The sequence below is a fragment of the Nanorana parkeri genome, unplaced genomic scaffold (assembly GCF_000935625.1).
Source record: "Nanorana parkeri isolate BGI_ZX_2015 unplaced genomic scaffold, ASM93562v1 scaffold1188, whole genome shotgun sequence".
In the NCBI taxonomy this organism is placed as follows: Eukaryota; Metazoa; Chordata; class Amphibia; order Anura; family Dicroglossidae; genus Nanorana; species Nanorana parkeri.
Genome location: NW_017307456.1, coordinates 291,494 through 309,989, shown reverse-complemented (window position 1 = coordinate 309,989; position 18,496 = coordinate 291,494). Strand labels below are relative to the sequence as shown.

At 41.3% G+C, this 18,496-nt stretch overlaps 1 protein-coding gene across 1 annotated transcript in view; it reads left to right on the top strand.

Moving 5' to 3' along the window:
- CD8A (CD8a molecule) overlaps positions 1–18,496 on the top strand; it is a 45,890-nt gene that overhangs the window by 13,045 nt on the left and 14,349 nt on the right. Inside the window, exons 2-4 of the mRNA XM_018568437.1 lie at positions 12,888–13,238; positions 14,854–14,949; positions 16,709–16,828. Of these exons, the coding sequence (XP_018423939.1) occupies positions 12,888–13,238; positions 14,854–14,949; positions 16,709–16,828 (567 nt within the window). The remainder of the gene's footprint in view (positions 1–12,887; positions 13,239–14,853; positions 14,950–16,708; positions 16,829–18,496) is intronic.

The following is an 18,496-nucleotide window of genomic DNA, read 5'->3' as shown; positions in this document are numbered from 1 at the left end:
CCCCCCCCCCCCCCCCCCCCCCACACACACACGCATGCGCACGCACACAAACAAACACACACAAAATTGTGATTTGACCTTTTTTTGCTCTATTTACCCCCCCACACCTCCACCACCACCACCATTTTGGCCTAGGTGAGAATGACTCATCTCTCCTGGAATAACACCATTGTTAGGGACCAGTTGTAGAACCTGGAAGTGACCGATGATGTCAGGGAAGAAGATGGTGGCAATTGACCTGGGAACATAACAGCAGGACAATGCAGAATTTGTTAGACAGGTGAGTAGGTTTTCTGGTGAGAACTCAGCATAACAGGTAACAGGGGACAGGGGAAAATAAAACGGGGAGAGGGGAGATGTTCCTCTTTAAACCCTGCTGCCCACCTCTGTAATCGGCCAGCAGGACTGTCTCCTGACCTATGACCCCACGACATATCGGCCATTGAACTTACCTCCACTGCCCTTTCCAACAATCCGGCACCAGAATTGTGCCCTCTGAACTTTGCCTACATGATGTCATTATGTCATGGGTCGCCCAAGGTCATGGGTCACTGTGTCCAGCAGTCCTGAGCACTGGTGGCAGCGGCTGCTTTGAGATGGTAGGGCATGTGTCTGATTAGAAAGGTGAAGGCCCCAGGTTAGGATTAAGGAGGTGGCTGGTCCAATTTTCAACAGATAATTCTAATTATCTGTTGAAATGGAAATGGCCTTTGATTGTATCATACATTCCGATATCACCATTAAAGCTCAACTCCAGGATTTACTTCCCACAAAATAAGATTGAGGAAATATATCAAAACTGGAGAAGACAAAATCTGTAGCCGTGCATGGCAACCAATCAGCTTCTATATTTCATTGTCAAAGCTTAACTTAACAAACTGATGAAAGAATATGATTGGTTATTTGAGCAAATGCTCCAGATTCTGTCTGCTCCAGTTTTGATAAATTCCCCTCAATGTATCTCTGCTCTGCAATTCCGACCACCACGTCAATTTTGCTATTAGTAGCCTGTAGCACCTTCTACAGGCCACTCAAGTCTTCTCTGACCTCATTCCTCCTCCCGGACCATGTTACCCCGTCCTGCGGGCCTGTAGAAAGTTCCTGCTCACAGGCCACCTGATATGATGAGACTACATTTCCCATGATTCTTTAGGACCTCTGTAGTTTCAGGACTCCTGCAGAAAACGCCTGGACAGCTGAAAATAAGCCTGTCACGGAGGGGCATAAATTAGATTAGATAGATAACAATTAGGAGTCTGGTGACTTCAGAGCACAAAAGGGTTAAGGAAGAAAATAAACAGGTATTTCATAAAACATTTTTATTTGTGCAAAAAAAAATAAAAAAAAGTTGGAGTTCCGCTGAGCAGAAAAGAAATCACAATGGCTCCCTCTAGTGCCTATGGTTAAAAACGAACCATTGTAAGAAAAAGAATGTAGCGTTTCCACAGCAGAAAAAAACACTTTACCGCTAGATGGCATCACGCTAGCTGGAAATATTTACGATGATTCTGTTTTATTTATTTATTACAGGTATTTATATACAATTTACACAGTGCACATTCTCATCAGTCCCTGCCCTCAAGGAGCTTACAATCTAAGGTCTCCATTTCACATGCAAGGGCTGATTTAGACAGGAGCCAATTAACCTTCCAGCATGTCTTTGGAATGTGATAGAAAACCATAGTACATGAAGGAAACCCATGCAAGCACAGGGAGAACATGCAAACTCCTTGCAGATAGCATCCTGACCGGGATTTGAACCGGAGACCCCCAGTGCTGCAAGGTAGAAGTCATAACCACTAATCCACAGTGGGGGTTTTTTTTTTCTAGGATGAAGTTTGCCTGAGCTCTTAGCTACCTATGATGCTCTGCCCCCTGTGTTTGGATTCCTGCCCAGCTCGCTTACTTAATCGGTTGCCAGGGACCCGAGAAGGACGCTCTGGCTGGTGTCTTGCAGAACTCCCGGCAATCAGTGACATCAGTGACCTGGGCGGGAAGCCAGACAGAGAGCCGCTCACAGCATGGCTCTACTCAGCCATTTCCACCCTTCCCACTGCATCTGCTGTAAAGTACCCCCCAGCACTATTAGCAGCACCTGCCATTTTTTTTTCACTATTAGCAGCACCTTGTCAGCCTGTAGTAGGTGTGACCTGCTAGGGCCCCTCCCACAACTCATCCCTCTGCACAGGCTATGAACTTCCATTTAGATATATTCCTCAATTTTACCCTGTAAAAGCCTTAGTTTTGGAAGTTTTGTGCCCGGAGTTCAGCTTTAAATGTATAGGTATCAGGCATGAGGAGGTATACTCCTTGGCAGCATAGTCCAGGTGTTAGTTTGGAGTAGGATAGAGCGGTGACAGGTGATAAATGTAGGAAGTGTAGTATCAGAGCCGTGCTGTAGACCCCCTATGTCGTATTCCAGGTATCAGTAGAGCAGATGCGGTCTAGGCACGCTCTCGGCAGCACTTCAGAGCCTCGCTGATCCTGCACCCTTCATGTTCACATCACTCTTGCAGGGTGGAAGTCATTTGTGGTTACAAGTCAGAAAGGGAGCGTGTGCAAACATACAGGGCACGTGGACCACAGGACCTCACTAGTGGGTTTGCCGAGACCCTCTAACATTGCATTCCACTTCCTCTACAGGAGGCTGGGGATACGTCTATGACACCTGACGGCAAAACATCTGCCATGCTCACAAGCTTCAACAGAGAGGCAGAATTCACAGCAATTTCTCTTTTTACATTCACACTTAGCATGACCACACACAAGCAGATAACTCCCTAAAACAATAACCTGGTATGAATCACACCAGAGCCGGAAATATTATTCGCCCAGTGCTGACCGTGGAACATGCAAGCTTCTCCTATTTCTATGTAAAACTAAAGCTGCCCATACACCAGGAGAATTGTGTTCTAAACAATTTTGAAACGTTCATTCAACTTTCTAATAGGTAATGGGGTCAAATTGACAATCATTTTCAACCCGCAGTCGAAATAATTCAAGGAGCAGGATGGAAAATGTTTCTCAAACCAAATTCTAACAGTGAAGGTGGTTTTCTTTCAAGAAACTCCATTCATTCCAAAACCATATGTTAAAATCAAATGAGACGTCAGACAACATTTGTCAAGTTTCTGATGGCATTATCGAATGGTCTGAGGAGATTTTTTGTATGAACGTTCATGCCAGAAATTTACTGGTGTATGGACAGCTTAAAGTTTGCAGTCAAATTTGAGAAAAACAATCTATATATTTAATATAAAGAAGCTCTGATTTGGTGAAACGCGTCAGTGGGGTGAATCTGGTGCTGTGCGAACTCTAATAAAATAATGACAGCGGGACACAGTGTGCGGGCAGACACTTTATAGTCGTGGTGACTGCTGGAGTGTAGACATGCTTCATCCGGCAGGCACCCATTTACCCTTTCCCCTGCTGCCTTAGAGGTACGGTGTGTGCTTATTCATTGCCCTCTTTATGTTTGTTCTGTGTTCCTATTCATGCGGTTCTTTTCCATAGAACAATTACGCATTGGGTTGCATTATCACCTTATACAGTACCAGATCACCATCTTATTATGATCTTCTACTAGGTCACCTTCATATTATCACCTTCTACTAGGTCACCTTCCTATCACCTTCTACTAGGTCACCAAATCTACCAAATCTGACCTTCTACTAGGTCACCTTCCTATTATCACATTCTACTAGTTCACCTTCCTATTATCACCTTCTGCTAGGTCACCTTCCTATCAGCTTCTACTAGGTTAGCTTCCTATCACCTTCTACTAGGTCACCTTCCTATTATCACATTCTACTAGGTCACCTTCCTATTATCACCTTCTACTAGGTCACCTTCCTATCACCTTCTACTAGGTCACCTTCCTATCACATTCTACTAGGTTACCTTCCTATCACCTTCTAGTAGGTCACTCTCTTATTATGACCTTCTACTAGGTCACCTTCTTATCACCTTCTACTAGGTCAACATTTTTAGCCCAATTGCTGAAAGTAATCCTCAAAACCAGTGCCATTGTTTAATTTTATTGGACCATTTGTACGCACTTTTAAAGCCGGCCTGAAACAAAATCAGCACAGCCCACACTTGTTCAAAGTACCACATCCCCTTCTTCCAAGGATAAAAAGGTTCAAAATTAGAAAATGTCAACCCACCCAGCACCCTTGGATTATTGAATATCTGGTCCTCCCTTTTCAATCTCATTTCAGCAGGCCATGAGACGCTGTAGGCAACATAATGGAACAGTGCAAGGTGGTCTTCATTGGTATCTTCTCAAGTTATAGCCAGATTGTAAGTCCTGTAGTAACATACATGTATGGTGAGAGGAACCACTACATGCAGCAGGAGGAGCAGGTATTCACATAGACAGAAGTCTGGAGCGCTTGTGGAGCAGTGAAGCATTGACATTTCAAGAGAGGCCAACATCAAGGTAAGCATAGTGCCTCTTTTTTAACAGGGTAAAAGAAGGCGGTGGGAGGAGCCATTGCTTGCTGCAGATGGAGTGGGTATTTATCCCATTTGACCAGTTGAACACCCACGGCAGCTGGTTTCAAGACACGTGCTAATGCAAAGGTAAGTATAGTGCCCCTGCTTTTATGGGGGAGTTCTTTCCTTGTGAGTGACTCTGTGGTGACAGGGTCACTTTGAAATGATAAAAGTGCAGATTTCTCTGAAATTCTCACCTTCTCCCTGTTTCTGTGTCCTAAGAAACTCTCTTCTCCCACTAGATATTGCTCCTCTTCTGAGGTGAAAATCCCAGAGTTGGTCTTCTTTAATCATTAAAGTGGAACTGCACCATTCAATACTAACCTCCCCTCCGGTAATGCGACATTCACAAGCTCTTTCACTAGCACTGACATCTTGTTCCCAGCTTCTTCCAGGTATGAGGTCACTAGCCATCTTAATTGGCCAAGCTGGGATGACAGAAATGCTGCGGGTGCACACAGGAGTTCAGTCATTCCTGCTTGCAAGTGTTACATTTCAGGGCTAAGTTCTGCTTTAAGACTTTTGACTCCATTAGTAAATCAACCCCATAATGTCAATGAGCACCTGCTGACTAGCTGATCCTAGAGCAGTGGTTCTCAACCTGTGTAACCTCGGGACCCACATGTTTCCTTGGTCATTAAGGCGTGACCCAAAAATGATTTCAGTTCTGAAACATTTTAATTTATTACACAAAACAACTTGTGCACTATTCAGCTATATATATATATATATGAAAATTTTGAACAGTAAACAACTGAAAGTAAATGAATTAAAAAAAAAAAAAAGTTTATAAAGAATAAAAATTAAATTTTTTGGGTCGCGACCCACGAGTTGAGAACCACTGTCCTAGAGGATTTGATTGGCCAAGTCATTTGGTCATTTAAAAAGTCGATTGGCCTAGAGCAGGGGTGCCCATTAGGTAGATCGTGATCTACCAGTAGCTCTCAAAGCTGATGCTGGTAGATCACAAACGGTGTGAATGGCAGCCCCTTTAATCCATTTTGGTATATTTATTTAGCTGTGCACACATGATTACATATTAGCCGGAGTCTGCTGAGCTTGCTCCCTGACACCTTTCTGGTGGATTCTAGTGGTTGAAGTGCTATGTATTACATCAAAGAATATTAGTTTACACAGCCTGTTGCACTGCACTGTTGGCAAAACACAGCAAGGTGAGCAGGTGAGAGAGGGGAGAAAGACAGCCAGGAGAGAGAGCAAGGAGAGACAGCCAAGAGAGTGAGGAGAGACAGCCAGGAGAGAGAGAGTGAGGAGAGTCAGCCAGGAGGGAGAGCAAGGACTGACAGCCAGGAGAGAGAACAAGGAGAGACAGCCAGGAGAGCGAGGAGAGACAGCCAGGAGACAGAGAGCGTGGGAGGTTTTTTTTTTTCGTTGGTAGATCTCATGTAGCTCGTCATTTGAAAAGTAGATCTTAACACAAAAAAATGTGGGCACCCCTGGCCTAGAGGAAGTGGAGTGGAAGTGTGGTCCTTGGTTACACACATCCAGGTATTGTGCAAATCACACCATATTACACAAAAATGTGTGTTGCTCTAGTCTGCTGCTAGGTGCACTCTTAGCAATGACATTGTATTTCCCAAATGCCATGACCCAACCCAGTCTTTCTCAACTAGGGTGCCACAGCACACCAGGGTGCCGCCTCACTTCCATTTCCATGGCCAGACAATGCAATATGCACAATGCTAATCCAGGAAAGATAGGATCCTTTCAGCAGAGAACAGATGTCCCCCTCTGTCAAGACCTGCTCTGCCTCCTGCCCTCTGCCATGCTTTTGCTCTGATGTGAAGTGGGAGACTCTGATATGAAAGGGGGGCTCCCACATTGTTTTTCTGTAGTCTTTTTCCATGGGGGTCCCCCCTTAAAAACCTTTCTAGACCCCTATTTATGATAAGGGTGTAGTATGGATTTTGGACTTTACCACACTTTTTTACATTTACCTTTTTTTGCATTTTAGAGATTTTGCAGACTTTTATAGGATGCTGCAACTGCAAACAGGTTGAGAAACGCTAATCCAACCAGAAATCCTTTCTAAATATAATCCATGCATGTATTAGCCCTTTATACTTGATTGCATATGTTTGTTCCCTATTTTGTTATTTTCTCTGTTTTTGTTTCTATATCATACTTCTCTGTTAGCAGTGAGGACAGGTGACATCACATCCTCCCTCTGTGTTGGGACCCCAGAAATGAAAGTCAGTCGCGTTACTGAGAAAGACAAAAGACTTCAGCAGAGTCACAAAGGACAATAAAATGGGGATGGTCACCATTCTGCTTATTCTCCTCTGCCTCTTCCAAGGTAAGTTAGAACTTATTTACGCCTGTATTATCCGGAGGACAATTATTAGGATTGTTATGACGCGTGTGTGACAATAAAATGAATACGACAGTAAGGGAATTTAGATACAAGGTAGTTTATTCTTCAGAGAAAGTATCCCACGTCCTCAGAGTCTGCCAGCATCCAGAGTAATAATACATTCAGGGCTTCCATTTGGAATACTTATCTCCAGGGTGTAGGCACCAAACCCATACCCAAGGCTACCAGTTCTTGGCTGTAGAATTTAATATTTAAATAGAACCCGCCACCGATATTCCACTGCTGATAAACTAACAATGGCAGCTTGCATTTTTTACATTATGTCAGCCTGCTGTAAGACACCTTATCTTACTTCACCGCTGACTTTTCTGATTTGGATTTGGCTTTATTTAAATAGAAGACTCAATATTTTTAGATCTTTGGTTTGTCTCGTTTTGCTGTTTTTAGTGGGGGATTTTCACAACTATTTTTTATTTAGTGGCACCTTTATTTTGAGTTGACCTTTATTGCTATTGTGGTCAAAAATGTATTTTAGCAATTTTTTAGCAGGCAATATAACACAATATCACAAACGAAAGCTATTGTGAAATATGTTATTTTGTGCATTAGACACCGTTATAAAGATTGTAATCCTCTGTAGAAGAACTTTGATGCCGAACTTCTTTCGAATATACATATCTGCTCTGACAGGCAAAATTCATCATATCACGTAAATGAAGCTTTAAAAAGATTATTAAATACATCTTCTTATTCAATATTCTTATTAAAATGTTCTTATTAAAATAAAAAATCTAACCATTGATCTGCTTATTTACTATCTATCAATCTGTTGATCAATCTTTATTTTTGTCTATATATCTGTCTGTCTATCTATCTCCATCAATCCAACTATTGGTCTGTGTATCCATCAAATTTGCTTATCTATCTATCTATCTATCTATCTATCTATCTATCTATCTATCTATCTATCTATCTATCTATCTATCTAGATAGCTATCTAGCTAGCTATCTAGCTAGCTATCTATTTATAGCTAGCTGGCTAGCTAGCTAGCTAGATAGATAGCCAGATAGCTAGATAGATAGATAGATAGATAGATAGATAGATAGATAGATAGATAGATAGCAAATGCTTAGATAGATAGATAGATAGATAGATAGATAGATGAAAGGAGTTGAGACTGTAGGTATTTTTCTGCATCTGGAGTCATGCTAAACCTATATTACTAAACAAATCTATACGCAGAATTGTGCGGTTGTGTGCCGTAGCGATTTCAGTGGAAAGTGTTCACTAGACCTGTATAGTTAGTGGTGACACTGGAGTACGACTGTCATGTTTCTTTGTGTTTTTATTCAGTTAATCACTTTATCTTTCACCAATCTGTACAGCAGTAGTAGAGTATACTGTGTTGTAGACAGATTAATGTAGACAGTTATCAAGATGCAAACTATCATTAGGTTCCTTCTTCGGGTATTATAGAATTAACGCCAGAAGAAGGAACCTAACCGCTCCTGGAAGCTTACATCTTTATGAAATCTAAGTTATTAAGCAATAAAGGGTATCAAGCGTGAACTCCAAGCCGTCTGCACCAATCTACATGCAGTATTTGCCTTCCCACATTTAACAGTTTTCTTCATATTGGGTAGAATTTGTTTTTGTGTCCTGTCGATCATCTACTGTAGAGAGAGCTGATCTCCTGGAAAGATTCTCCTAAAATTGAACTGTTCATGCAAATAAGTAGTCACAACTTTCAGTTCACAACTTTTTTGTTAGCAAATAAATACACCGACCATATCAAAGCAGGTTTATAGATGATGGATTCAAATATGAGAATTATATGTGGTCCTTTTTATAGATATGTTATTATATATGTATATTATATTGCATTCAGCTCCATGTACCCAACATTCCATAGACTGCGTGTTAAAAGAAGCCCAGCAAAAAGTTTCTATGTTAGCACTTCATGTCTTTATTTTCTGCTGTTTTTAATATGAGAAAATGTACAGAGATTTCAGAGTGTGATATGCTATTATTCTGTATCAAAGAACACCAAATACTTATATTAACATATTAAATGATATAGAAACAGGAAAACGGTCACAAGTTTAATAGGTAGATACATAATCAGAATGAAAAAAAAAATGTTCGCCAAGTTTAACCATTAATGAAATTAAAGACAACACAGCTTGCAGTGTCAGAATGTTGAATCGCTACTAGATCCGTGCTACAAAAAAAACCTTTGGGTGGGTTTACTGCAAAAGTGCATACATTGATACATGCAGCATTGTTGCTCGTTGACATACAATGGGTGAGGGTTAAGGATTTATTCTTTCTAATTTAAATGGGTAATAAGCAGGTCAATGCACCCAAAATGGAGCATTCAGGACTTTTAAAAACATACTGCAGTACATTGGCGCGAACAGTTCTAAAGGTGCCCATACACTGGTCAAATTTCGGCTGTTTTTTTAATGTACCGGTCAGAATTCGCACAGTGTGTTGGGGCTGTCGGCTCCTTTTCAGCCGGCATTCCTCAATCAGCTGATCGAAGGAGCCGGCTAGAAAATTTCCGATCAATCAAAGCCGGCAGCCAATGAGCTGCCCGCTCTTATCGGGTATTGTGACAGGTACCTGTCGGAATACAATGTACATAGCGGGATTCCTTGATCGACTCGCTGTTTGTGTTGATGGAGAAATCGGGTCAATTTTTTTCGTTCAGCTCATGGGTTGAACAGATAAAAATTGATAGGTGTATGGCCAGCCCTATTGACAACAATGGATTTTCTATTGTCCATGCACTTTTCTGCATTTGAGAGAACAAATCAATGCATGCTAACACGACTTATAATGCAATATCCAGTTTGCTTTAATAGGGGAACAAAATCCTTCTTGACTACCAAAGCTCAATAGGATGTGTCCCTCTGTCACCATTCTACTGTATATTTGATTTTCTAAATGTATGAAGACCTTTATATTCTGTGCTTTTAAGAACACATCCAACGTTATCTTTACCTGATCGAATAAATTTTGCTAGAAGCAGCCCGCGTTAAACACATTTCTACGTTTTCGCAGCTCCTAAATAAATAACTTTCTTCATATAGAGGTTCAACTTCTTCTGGATGCAAGGAGTGATCTCATAAATGTTATGGTGGCCTAAAAGTGAACAACTTTTACTGAATTTGGTATGGGACCCATTTAATCATGTATATATACAAAGTGACCTTACCGACCCTTAATCATCTTTTCTCAAGAGTGAATTCAGTCCATTTAATCTTTCCTCAAAGAAGAGGCCTTCCATGCCCCTTATTGGTTTATTATCCCTTCTCTGCACCAAGGACAGCATTTTTGTGTTACACCAATGTCTATATTTTCACAGCTTATCGGTAAAGAATGTTCTTCCTATGGAGGTTAAACTTCTTCTAGATGCAAGGAGCTCTCTTTTAAATTTATGATGGCCTAAAAGAGAACTTTTGCTGTATTGGTATAGGGACCATTTATTTATGTATATATACAAATTAACCAAATTATCCACCCTTAATCCCCTTTTCTCTAGAATTAATTCAGTTGATTTACAGGGCTATTCACTAAAGGTTGAAGAGTTTGGAGAAGGCAGGAAAGGTGAACAATATAGGCCAATATAGCTGAAATGGAAAGTTAGCTGATATGGAGAATTTTTACTTCTGCCTTCTCCAAATTCTTCACCCTTTAGTGAATAGCCCTGGTAATCTTTCCTCAAAAAGAGGTCCTCCATGTCCCTTATTGATTTACTATCCTTCTCTGCACCCCGGACCTCGTTATTGTGTGGAACCAATTTCGACATTTTCATAGCCCTTTGATAAAGAACTTTCATATGGAGGTTAAACTTCTGGATGCAAGGAGTGCTCTTATAAATGTTATGGTGGCCTAAACTTTCGCTGACTTTTGTATAGGACCTATTTATTTATCTATATATACAAAGTTACATTTTCCACCCTTAATCCCCTTTTCTCAAGAGTGCATTCAGTTCATTTAGGCCTCATTCACACTGCCGCACGTATGCGCGCGTATACGCGAGTACGTGCGTATTGTACCATATGCAACCTATGCAAATAAATGGCTCCATACACACAGCCGTGTATAGAGCAGTATATTTGCGTAGCGTATATATGCGCAAAAACAGAATGGAACAGAGATGTGTCCAGGCAGCGTATTACTGCGTATTTACGCGCTTATACGCGTGTTTATACGCATCTATACGCGCGTACATGCGTACAGCACATTAAAAATTCCATTATGGGTGATGCATTCTGGGATTGCATATAGTGCACGCATATACGCATATACGCTTGTATATACGCGCGTATATATACGCATAGACGCGTATATACGCAATATACAATTTTGCTTGCGTTGTGTGTGAATGAGGCCTTAATCTTTCCCCAAAGAAGAAGTCTTCCAGAGGTCTTCCTCAAAGAAGAGGTCTTACATGCCTTTATTGATTTACTGTCCCCTCTCATGACATTGTTTTACTGGGCTGGTGCCCAAATTAAGTATCATATATCCAAGATGGTGCTAAACATATATTGAAGACTGCAAAGTAGTTACGGTAGTTGTGCAGTTGATTGGTTAAAATAAAAACCTGCATGTCCGACCACCCTAAGTCATGAGTGAGGGCTTGTTTTAAAGCTTTTTTACTGATTCTTAAGAATATTTAAATATTTTAATGTCCATAGTTTGGCCACAGGTACAATTTAGAACTAGTGGGGGGTAACACACCACTACACGTGCCTATGTGAATTGAGCCTTTAGTAGTATGAGCAATGTAAGGTGCGGTATTATGAAAATTAAGAAAATTGTGTCTGAATAAGAGAAAAATGTTTCAGAACACAGCCTATTGATACTTAGAACTTCATCAACACAGATTACAGTTTATCATGAAAGTATACTCCTGTATATAATGCACTGGAAATAAATTCCACTCGACTGATCTAACACTTCCCAAAATTATGCTCACTGCACTTGGCTGACCTCAGCAGTCTCAGCAGTTTTAGCCATTTGGAACAATGGTGGAACATTTTCAAGAATAAATAGCAAGTCCAGTTGCATTTGATTTATTACCCCTTGATATCTTTCAGTCTGCCTCTTCCTTCAAGCAGAACTTTGTGCAAGATTGGCTCGTGCAGTGTGCAGTTCTTGTTTTACATTACACACGGGTCATCCTTTGTAGAAAATAATCACCTGTTCATCATTCCTGACTTCCCATATTTTCCTTGGATTGTAAAATCTTAAAGTAATGTATCTCCTACATTTTGTTTTACTTTAAGTTACATCCTTTGCATTGTTGTATGCTTATTTTTTATTTCTCCAGACCTTAGAGAGTCTCTGCCACCAATTATTTCAACAACAACCTTCATGTAAGATTCTATGTGCATTTCAAGTCTATCTCCGGGGGGGGGGGTAAAAACTAGCGGGACTGCCCCGAAACTTCAAAGTTTAACTGCTCGTTTAGGTTTAGGGTGGCTGGGCAAAGCAGGTTTACTTACCTGATCCCCCACTTCCATGGCAGTCGGTGTTCTCCTTATCTCTCCTACACTCTGGCTTGTGGATTGTCCCTCGGCGTCCTTACCTATAATGCAGGGCTATGAGATGTTAGCAACCCATCAGAGCTGCCACTCAAGTGACACTCTGTAGTATTCCCCTTCACTCCCCTCCAGCTGCTACATAAAAGGCTATGTAGGGAGGTAAGGGGAGGGGCAGAGGAGCTAGGCCAGCACAGATAGTAGACATTGTGAGAAGAGGGCTATGATATGGCTGCAGGAAGGGGAACTAGGGAATTGACTCTTCCTAAAGAAATTAAATTTGCTAGCAAATTCACATTGCAAGGGAATACAAAATTGTTTATGGAGAGGAGAAACTCTGCAAGTAAGCATTTAAAAAAATGATATTTCTGTGTAGTTTTTTTTTTTACGTTGGTGACATCATGATAAGCAAAGAAGTCACTCAACATTAATGAACATCAGTAAAGTTTTGGATGTTGTGCATCATCTATAGGTCTGTCATACTCAGTATATGTATCTCTTCTAGGTTCACAGCACCTGAAACTCCAAGGTCCCATGGTACAGAGGGGCAGTGCCCAGCTGGTGAAGCTGGATTGCATAGGAGAGCATGGGGATTCCATGGAACACGGAATATTTTGGTTTCGCCAAAAGAAAAATGAAAAAAATCCAGAAGGAATCGTTTATCTTAGTATGGTGAACAAAGAATTATACAGAGACCAAAAACAGAACAGTCATTTCAAAGCAGACAAATCAGGAAGTTCATACACCCTAACCATTAAATCGTTTCAGAATGAGGACCAGGGAACCTATTACTGTATGATTAATAAGAATTCAGTGCTAACCTTCAGTCCTGGACACCAACTCTTCTATCCTGAAGGTATCGTCCTTTCTAAATGTAGAAGACATATTTGTAACGTAATGTTTCTGAGCTTAGTTAATGTAAACCTGTCATGAGAGCAATGTATTGGCTGCTTTTGCTTTTGCTAAAGCTGTTTGCTTGGCTGGTATGATTTCTGGCTTTAATATGTTCCAAGCCACTGACCTGCAACAAGTATGTAGTTCAAGAAAATACTTAAAATGTTAGATGTCTTTGCATGTATGCTTCTTTCAGGTCAGTGACTCAAAGCATTGAAGCTAAAGGGTCAGCATGTGTATTGCTAGGTAAGGTTTTAACTCAATTTCCAGAGTTATCTTCAAGTAATTTAGCATTAATACAAAGGTGTAAAAAATAAACCTAGATTGGTGCTCATTGGGATGAATGCTTCTTTCATTGGGGTCAGTGAGAGGAAGAATGCCTCCTTATCTTGGTGTCAGTGTGATGCAGCATGCCCTTTTACACTGGTGGCCAGTGGAAGGAAGAATACCCCCTTTAAATTGGAGGTCAATGGAAAAAATGTATTGGGGTATTCTTCATTCCTCTGACACCAATAAAAGGGAGGCATTTTTCCTCCTGCAGACCACCAATTTGGGAGGAAGAGTGAGTCCTTACATTGGAGGCCAGTAGAAGAAAGAAAACCGCTTTAAAATGGAGGTCAGCAGAAAATAATGCGCCCTTACATTGAGGGTCAGTGGAGCGAAGAATGCCCAACATAAATTGGTGGTCAGTGGGAGGAAGAACATCTCCCCACCAGGTCCTCTTCATCCTCCACCAGTCTTGTGCAGTACGGCATTTTCAATAGCAATAAATGGGGCCTTAGCACGCATGTGCAAGGTTAGGAGGACCCAGTGGGAACGCTTTCAGAAGTATGACTGTGTGACTTCGGGCAGGTCTGCACAGTGTAGATCACTGGCTGGTGGGCTGTACCCTGGGCAGTGTGGACATGTCATAAAAGACAACTTAAACCAAATGTACAGTTGTCCTTTAAAAAATAATCCGCCTGGGCTATAATATACTCCAAGTATTTCCTGACATTTTCTTTATAATGCTGCACATGGCAATACAAGGAATATATATATGTACACCTTTGTGTAATGGATTGTGTTAAAAGGCCAGGTTTGTTGTTTACTGCTTGGATATGTGTTGGGGGGCCCATTAGAAACAATTGGCATGAGCAATGCGTGTTGGCAACACATATTAAAAAGCTTGAAGCATTGTTAAAATGTGAATGAATGATTTATTATTTGTAGGTGTTGCTGACCCCTTTTTCCTTTTTCTTTCTTTTTGGTTTTGCTTTTACATCTGAGCTAAATGTCTGATTTTGTTTTATTATTGCTGAGAAAATCCAAATAAAATGTGTGATGTGTGACGCAGCCTTTATTGTTTAGCTTTTACTCTTTTTATTTTATTGATAAGAAATACGGGCCGGGATAGGATCATTCTATAGATAGGGTAGAAAGCTTTGTTAAAATGAAGGATCTCTTTTTAACCTTAGGGCACCAGGGCGGCTTTTACTAGCCCTAGACAATCCATATTACCATAAGCATCATGTATTTATTATATAAAAACTTTACTTTTTATTCACAAAGCCTTTTTCTTTTCTCTGTTGTTGAAGTAACAACGCCTAAACCAACCACAACCAAACCTCCAGCAACCTCAGGTACAGGCTCGAAGTCGGGAGATGACTGTAGCTGCAACTCTGGAAAAACAGGTATCTAAACACTGCTGGGTAGTCACTGAGCTACAGCTTTAGAACCTACTGTATATCCATTTTTTATTGTTGTGTCCCTTGTCCCAGTTAAAGAAAGCCATGAAAAATAGAAGAAAAATGTCAAGAACTTCTGTAGATATTTAGGAACACACCCCCAGCAGCCGCCTCCCAGATCTTCCCATCAGAGCTGAATCGCAGCCCATTCAAAACAGAGCTTGCCACTAAGCCCCGCTCCCCACACATTCCTATTAGACAGTCTTTATGATTGGCAGCTTTACTAGCCAATAAGAATGTGCAGGGGAAAACACAGAAAGGGCCCATAATTTAGGACAGGAGGGTTTAAGGGGCTGTTGCAGGTACATCTAGATGCTTGCACTTTACATTTGCAGCAGCTTTATTCATTATTTCATTTTTAATAATAAAAAAATTAACGCTACAGAAACTTGTTCTTACTCTTAATTTACTCTTTAGTTATTATTCTTTCCCAGTCACTCTAAAATAAAAAATACATTTTTAGCTGGGCTGGGCCTTTAAAGTGTATTTAAAGGCAAAACTTTTCCCCTTTGTTTTTGATCGGTGGGAGAGGTTAGAACCTCATCATGGTTTTAATACTATTCAAGGCTCCAAAGATTTTCCCTCACTTCCTGTCCTGCTGAAAACGTTTTACCAACAGGAAGTGTGGAAAGCTCTTCGACAGTAACCAGACAGAAATAAAACTGCTTTTTTTTTGTAGTAGAGTAGGGGGAGAACTAGGATTCTTGTCAGGTTTGGTTATTTCTGTCTGTGTCCCTGTTTCAGATTTTCCCTCACTTCCTTTCTGGAGAAACTGTTGTTAGCAGAATAGGAAGTGAGGGTAAATTTTTCTAATAAAGCCCCAGGTAGAAGTAAAAACCCAAAGGGGATTGTAGCCTTTACCTACTGCAAAAGTTTTCAGGGGGGTGGCAAAAATGCTGCCTCCAAAACAGTTGGGCAGCCGGGCGGAGGAGGTGGCGGCAGAGGAGTCAAAAGACAGAGTCGGCGAGGAGGCAGCGGTGGAGGAGGCGGAAGAGGCAGAGGAGTCAGAGCAGCAGGAGGGGGTGAGGCGAAGCAGCAGGAGGGTGAGGTAGGGGCGCTGTTGGATCAGGAAGGGGTGGGGCCAGGGTGCCGTCGCGCCGTAGGAAACCGGGTCACCAAAGAGCCGTCAGGCTGCGGAGGAGGCCATGTCCTGCAGCACCAGTCCAGCGGTGGAGGGGGCCAGGGACCAAGCAGCAGGTAAGATGATCACACTGCTGCTAAAGGGACCCTGCAGAGCACAGCATGGATTCTGCACAGTCCACCTAAGAGTCTCGGGTTGGCTGTGCAGGATCTGTGGTGGGGTCTATGGTCGGCAGAGCCCACCACACATCTTGCACCGGTCTGCAGGGTCCCAGGGGGTGTGTGCATGATCTGTGGTGGGCTCTGCAGGGTCTCGGGGGCTTTGCAGGATCTGTGGTGGCAGAGCCCACCACAGATCCTGTACAGCCCCCCTGGGATCCTGCAGATTTAGTGTGGGGGGATGCACTAGTTTTGTCTTGCATAGGGCAGCCCCAAATCAGAATACACCACTGCTACTACATTTAAACAGCACTGATACTTAGGTGTAGCAGAATGTCATTAATTTAAATAAATGATATTGTAATAATTAAACCATTTTATCATTTTTATAGTTAGCAAGCCTAGTATTGTGTGTGTTGTGTGAACATGACTGACTTGACTTTCAAATTTTCTTGAATATACTCAGGAAATACAAAGGCTGAATCCTGGAAGATTGATTGTGATATACACATCTGGGCCCCGCTTGTAGGACTTTGCGGATTTCTTCTCATCTGTCTGCTGACCACGGCCATAATGCTCTGCTTCCGTAAGAAACGATAATTTTGTACCAACTTTGTTCCGGTAGGGAGCATGCAATGTGCAGGCCAATGTGAAATATGGGGTCTAAATGGACCATTGACTGCAATGACTCTTAGAAGCCTTTGTTTCCAGGATTTATGCCAGTTCTGGGGATCCTGGTAACAGTATCTTTCCAAACTCTAGGTGGGACTCACAATAGTGCGGTACACAGTAATGGGATCTTGTACCTGTTTAAATTGTCATCCAGGAGCCTTTATCTATAAGTTAAGAACCTCACATTGGCAGTTCTCTTCATCCACAAACATACATAGAACCTGTCATAGCTGCTCTGAAGCTCTTTGCAAGGGAATTTGCAAGTCGCAAGGGAAGTTTCCCTTAGCTTAGTGAATGAGTTGAAACATTACTTTTCAAAGAGTACCTAACCATGTGAAAAAAAAAAAAAGCTTCAGATCCACAGAATTACCATCTATTGTGCATATTTGTGACCTACCTAAAAAGTCCATTCAGAATGTATCCAGCTAAGCAGACCTCCTAACTGGCTGTGTGTGGTATTTCTTTCCTTCTTTATTTAACATGTGTCAAATGCAATATGACCATCTGTGTCAAGCTCACTTCTAGTACAGATGCAGGCTTTCCAAATAAGGCTGCCTTATCCCCCCCCATATACATCTTACCACTAGTAACCAACCATTCTAGATATCTTGTGCAATTTCAGGTTACCACTGGCATGGCCAAAACTAAAAGCAGTTCTGATTGCTGTGGCATGCTTGGCTTCGAAGCCTAGGGAGACCATCATAAACTGGGTGTGGATGGCTTGAATTTCAGCTAATACCTGCTGCATTGTCTGAATGTTGAGCTTTGGGTGGCCCTGCAAGCACCACTTGGCTCAACAAAAGTATAATATAAAAAACCACTAAGGCTAGTGGAAAATTATTGGCTGAACAGTGACTTTGTCCTATTAGATGCTGTCACTGTTTGGGTGCTGGGGCTCTCAGAATAATAATAATAATAATATTAATAATTCAATAGCCGGCAGTGGAGATTCCTCCATCCATGCTATTAGGGTGGTTGAGGGAATCAACTGCGCAAGAAAATCAAGCCATGTATAAGTGACCTGCAGGACTACAAACCATCCACAAATGTATAGGCAGCCTGTAGAAATTGGACTAGTTAGGGTTTTTTTGTGACAGTGTAAATATATAGATGTATGTATAAGTATTGCTTTTATTATGGGCATGAGTAGATCATTCATTCACAATATTTTTATCGTGGTATTTTGCTAGTTTATGATCTAATTAAGTAGCTGCCTTTTACTTTTTTTGCTGTGTTTGGTAAACGCCTAATAAAGGCTTTCAGATGCCTTGTGTAAGTCTCGGGCCCTCATGTTTTATCGTTCAATAAGATAGATAGTACAAGAGGATTGGTGATGGCAAGCAAGCAATCAATTATTCATTACATGTCCCAGTGTTGCTTATCTCATAGATTAGAGTAGGACCGCATGACAGAGACATATATCTCCAAATATATGCAACTATAGTTTGCCACATCACTTCAGCCAGTTCTAGTGCTGGGGAACATTTTTAATGCTCATTACAAAGTATATTTTACATATATAAAAGAACATAAATAATAATAAAAAAATTTCTATCTATATACTGTATATATGTATATGTAT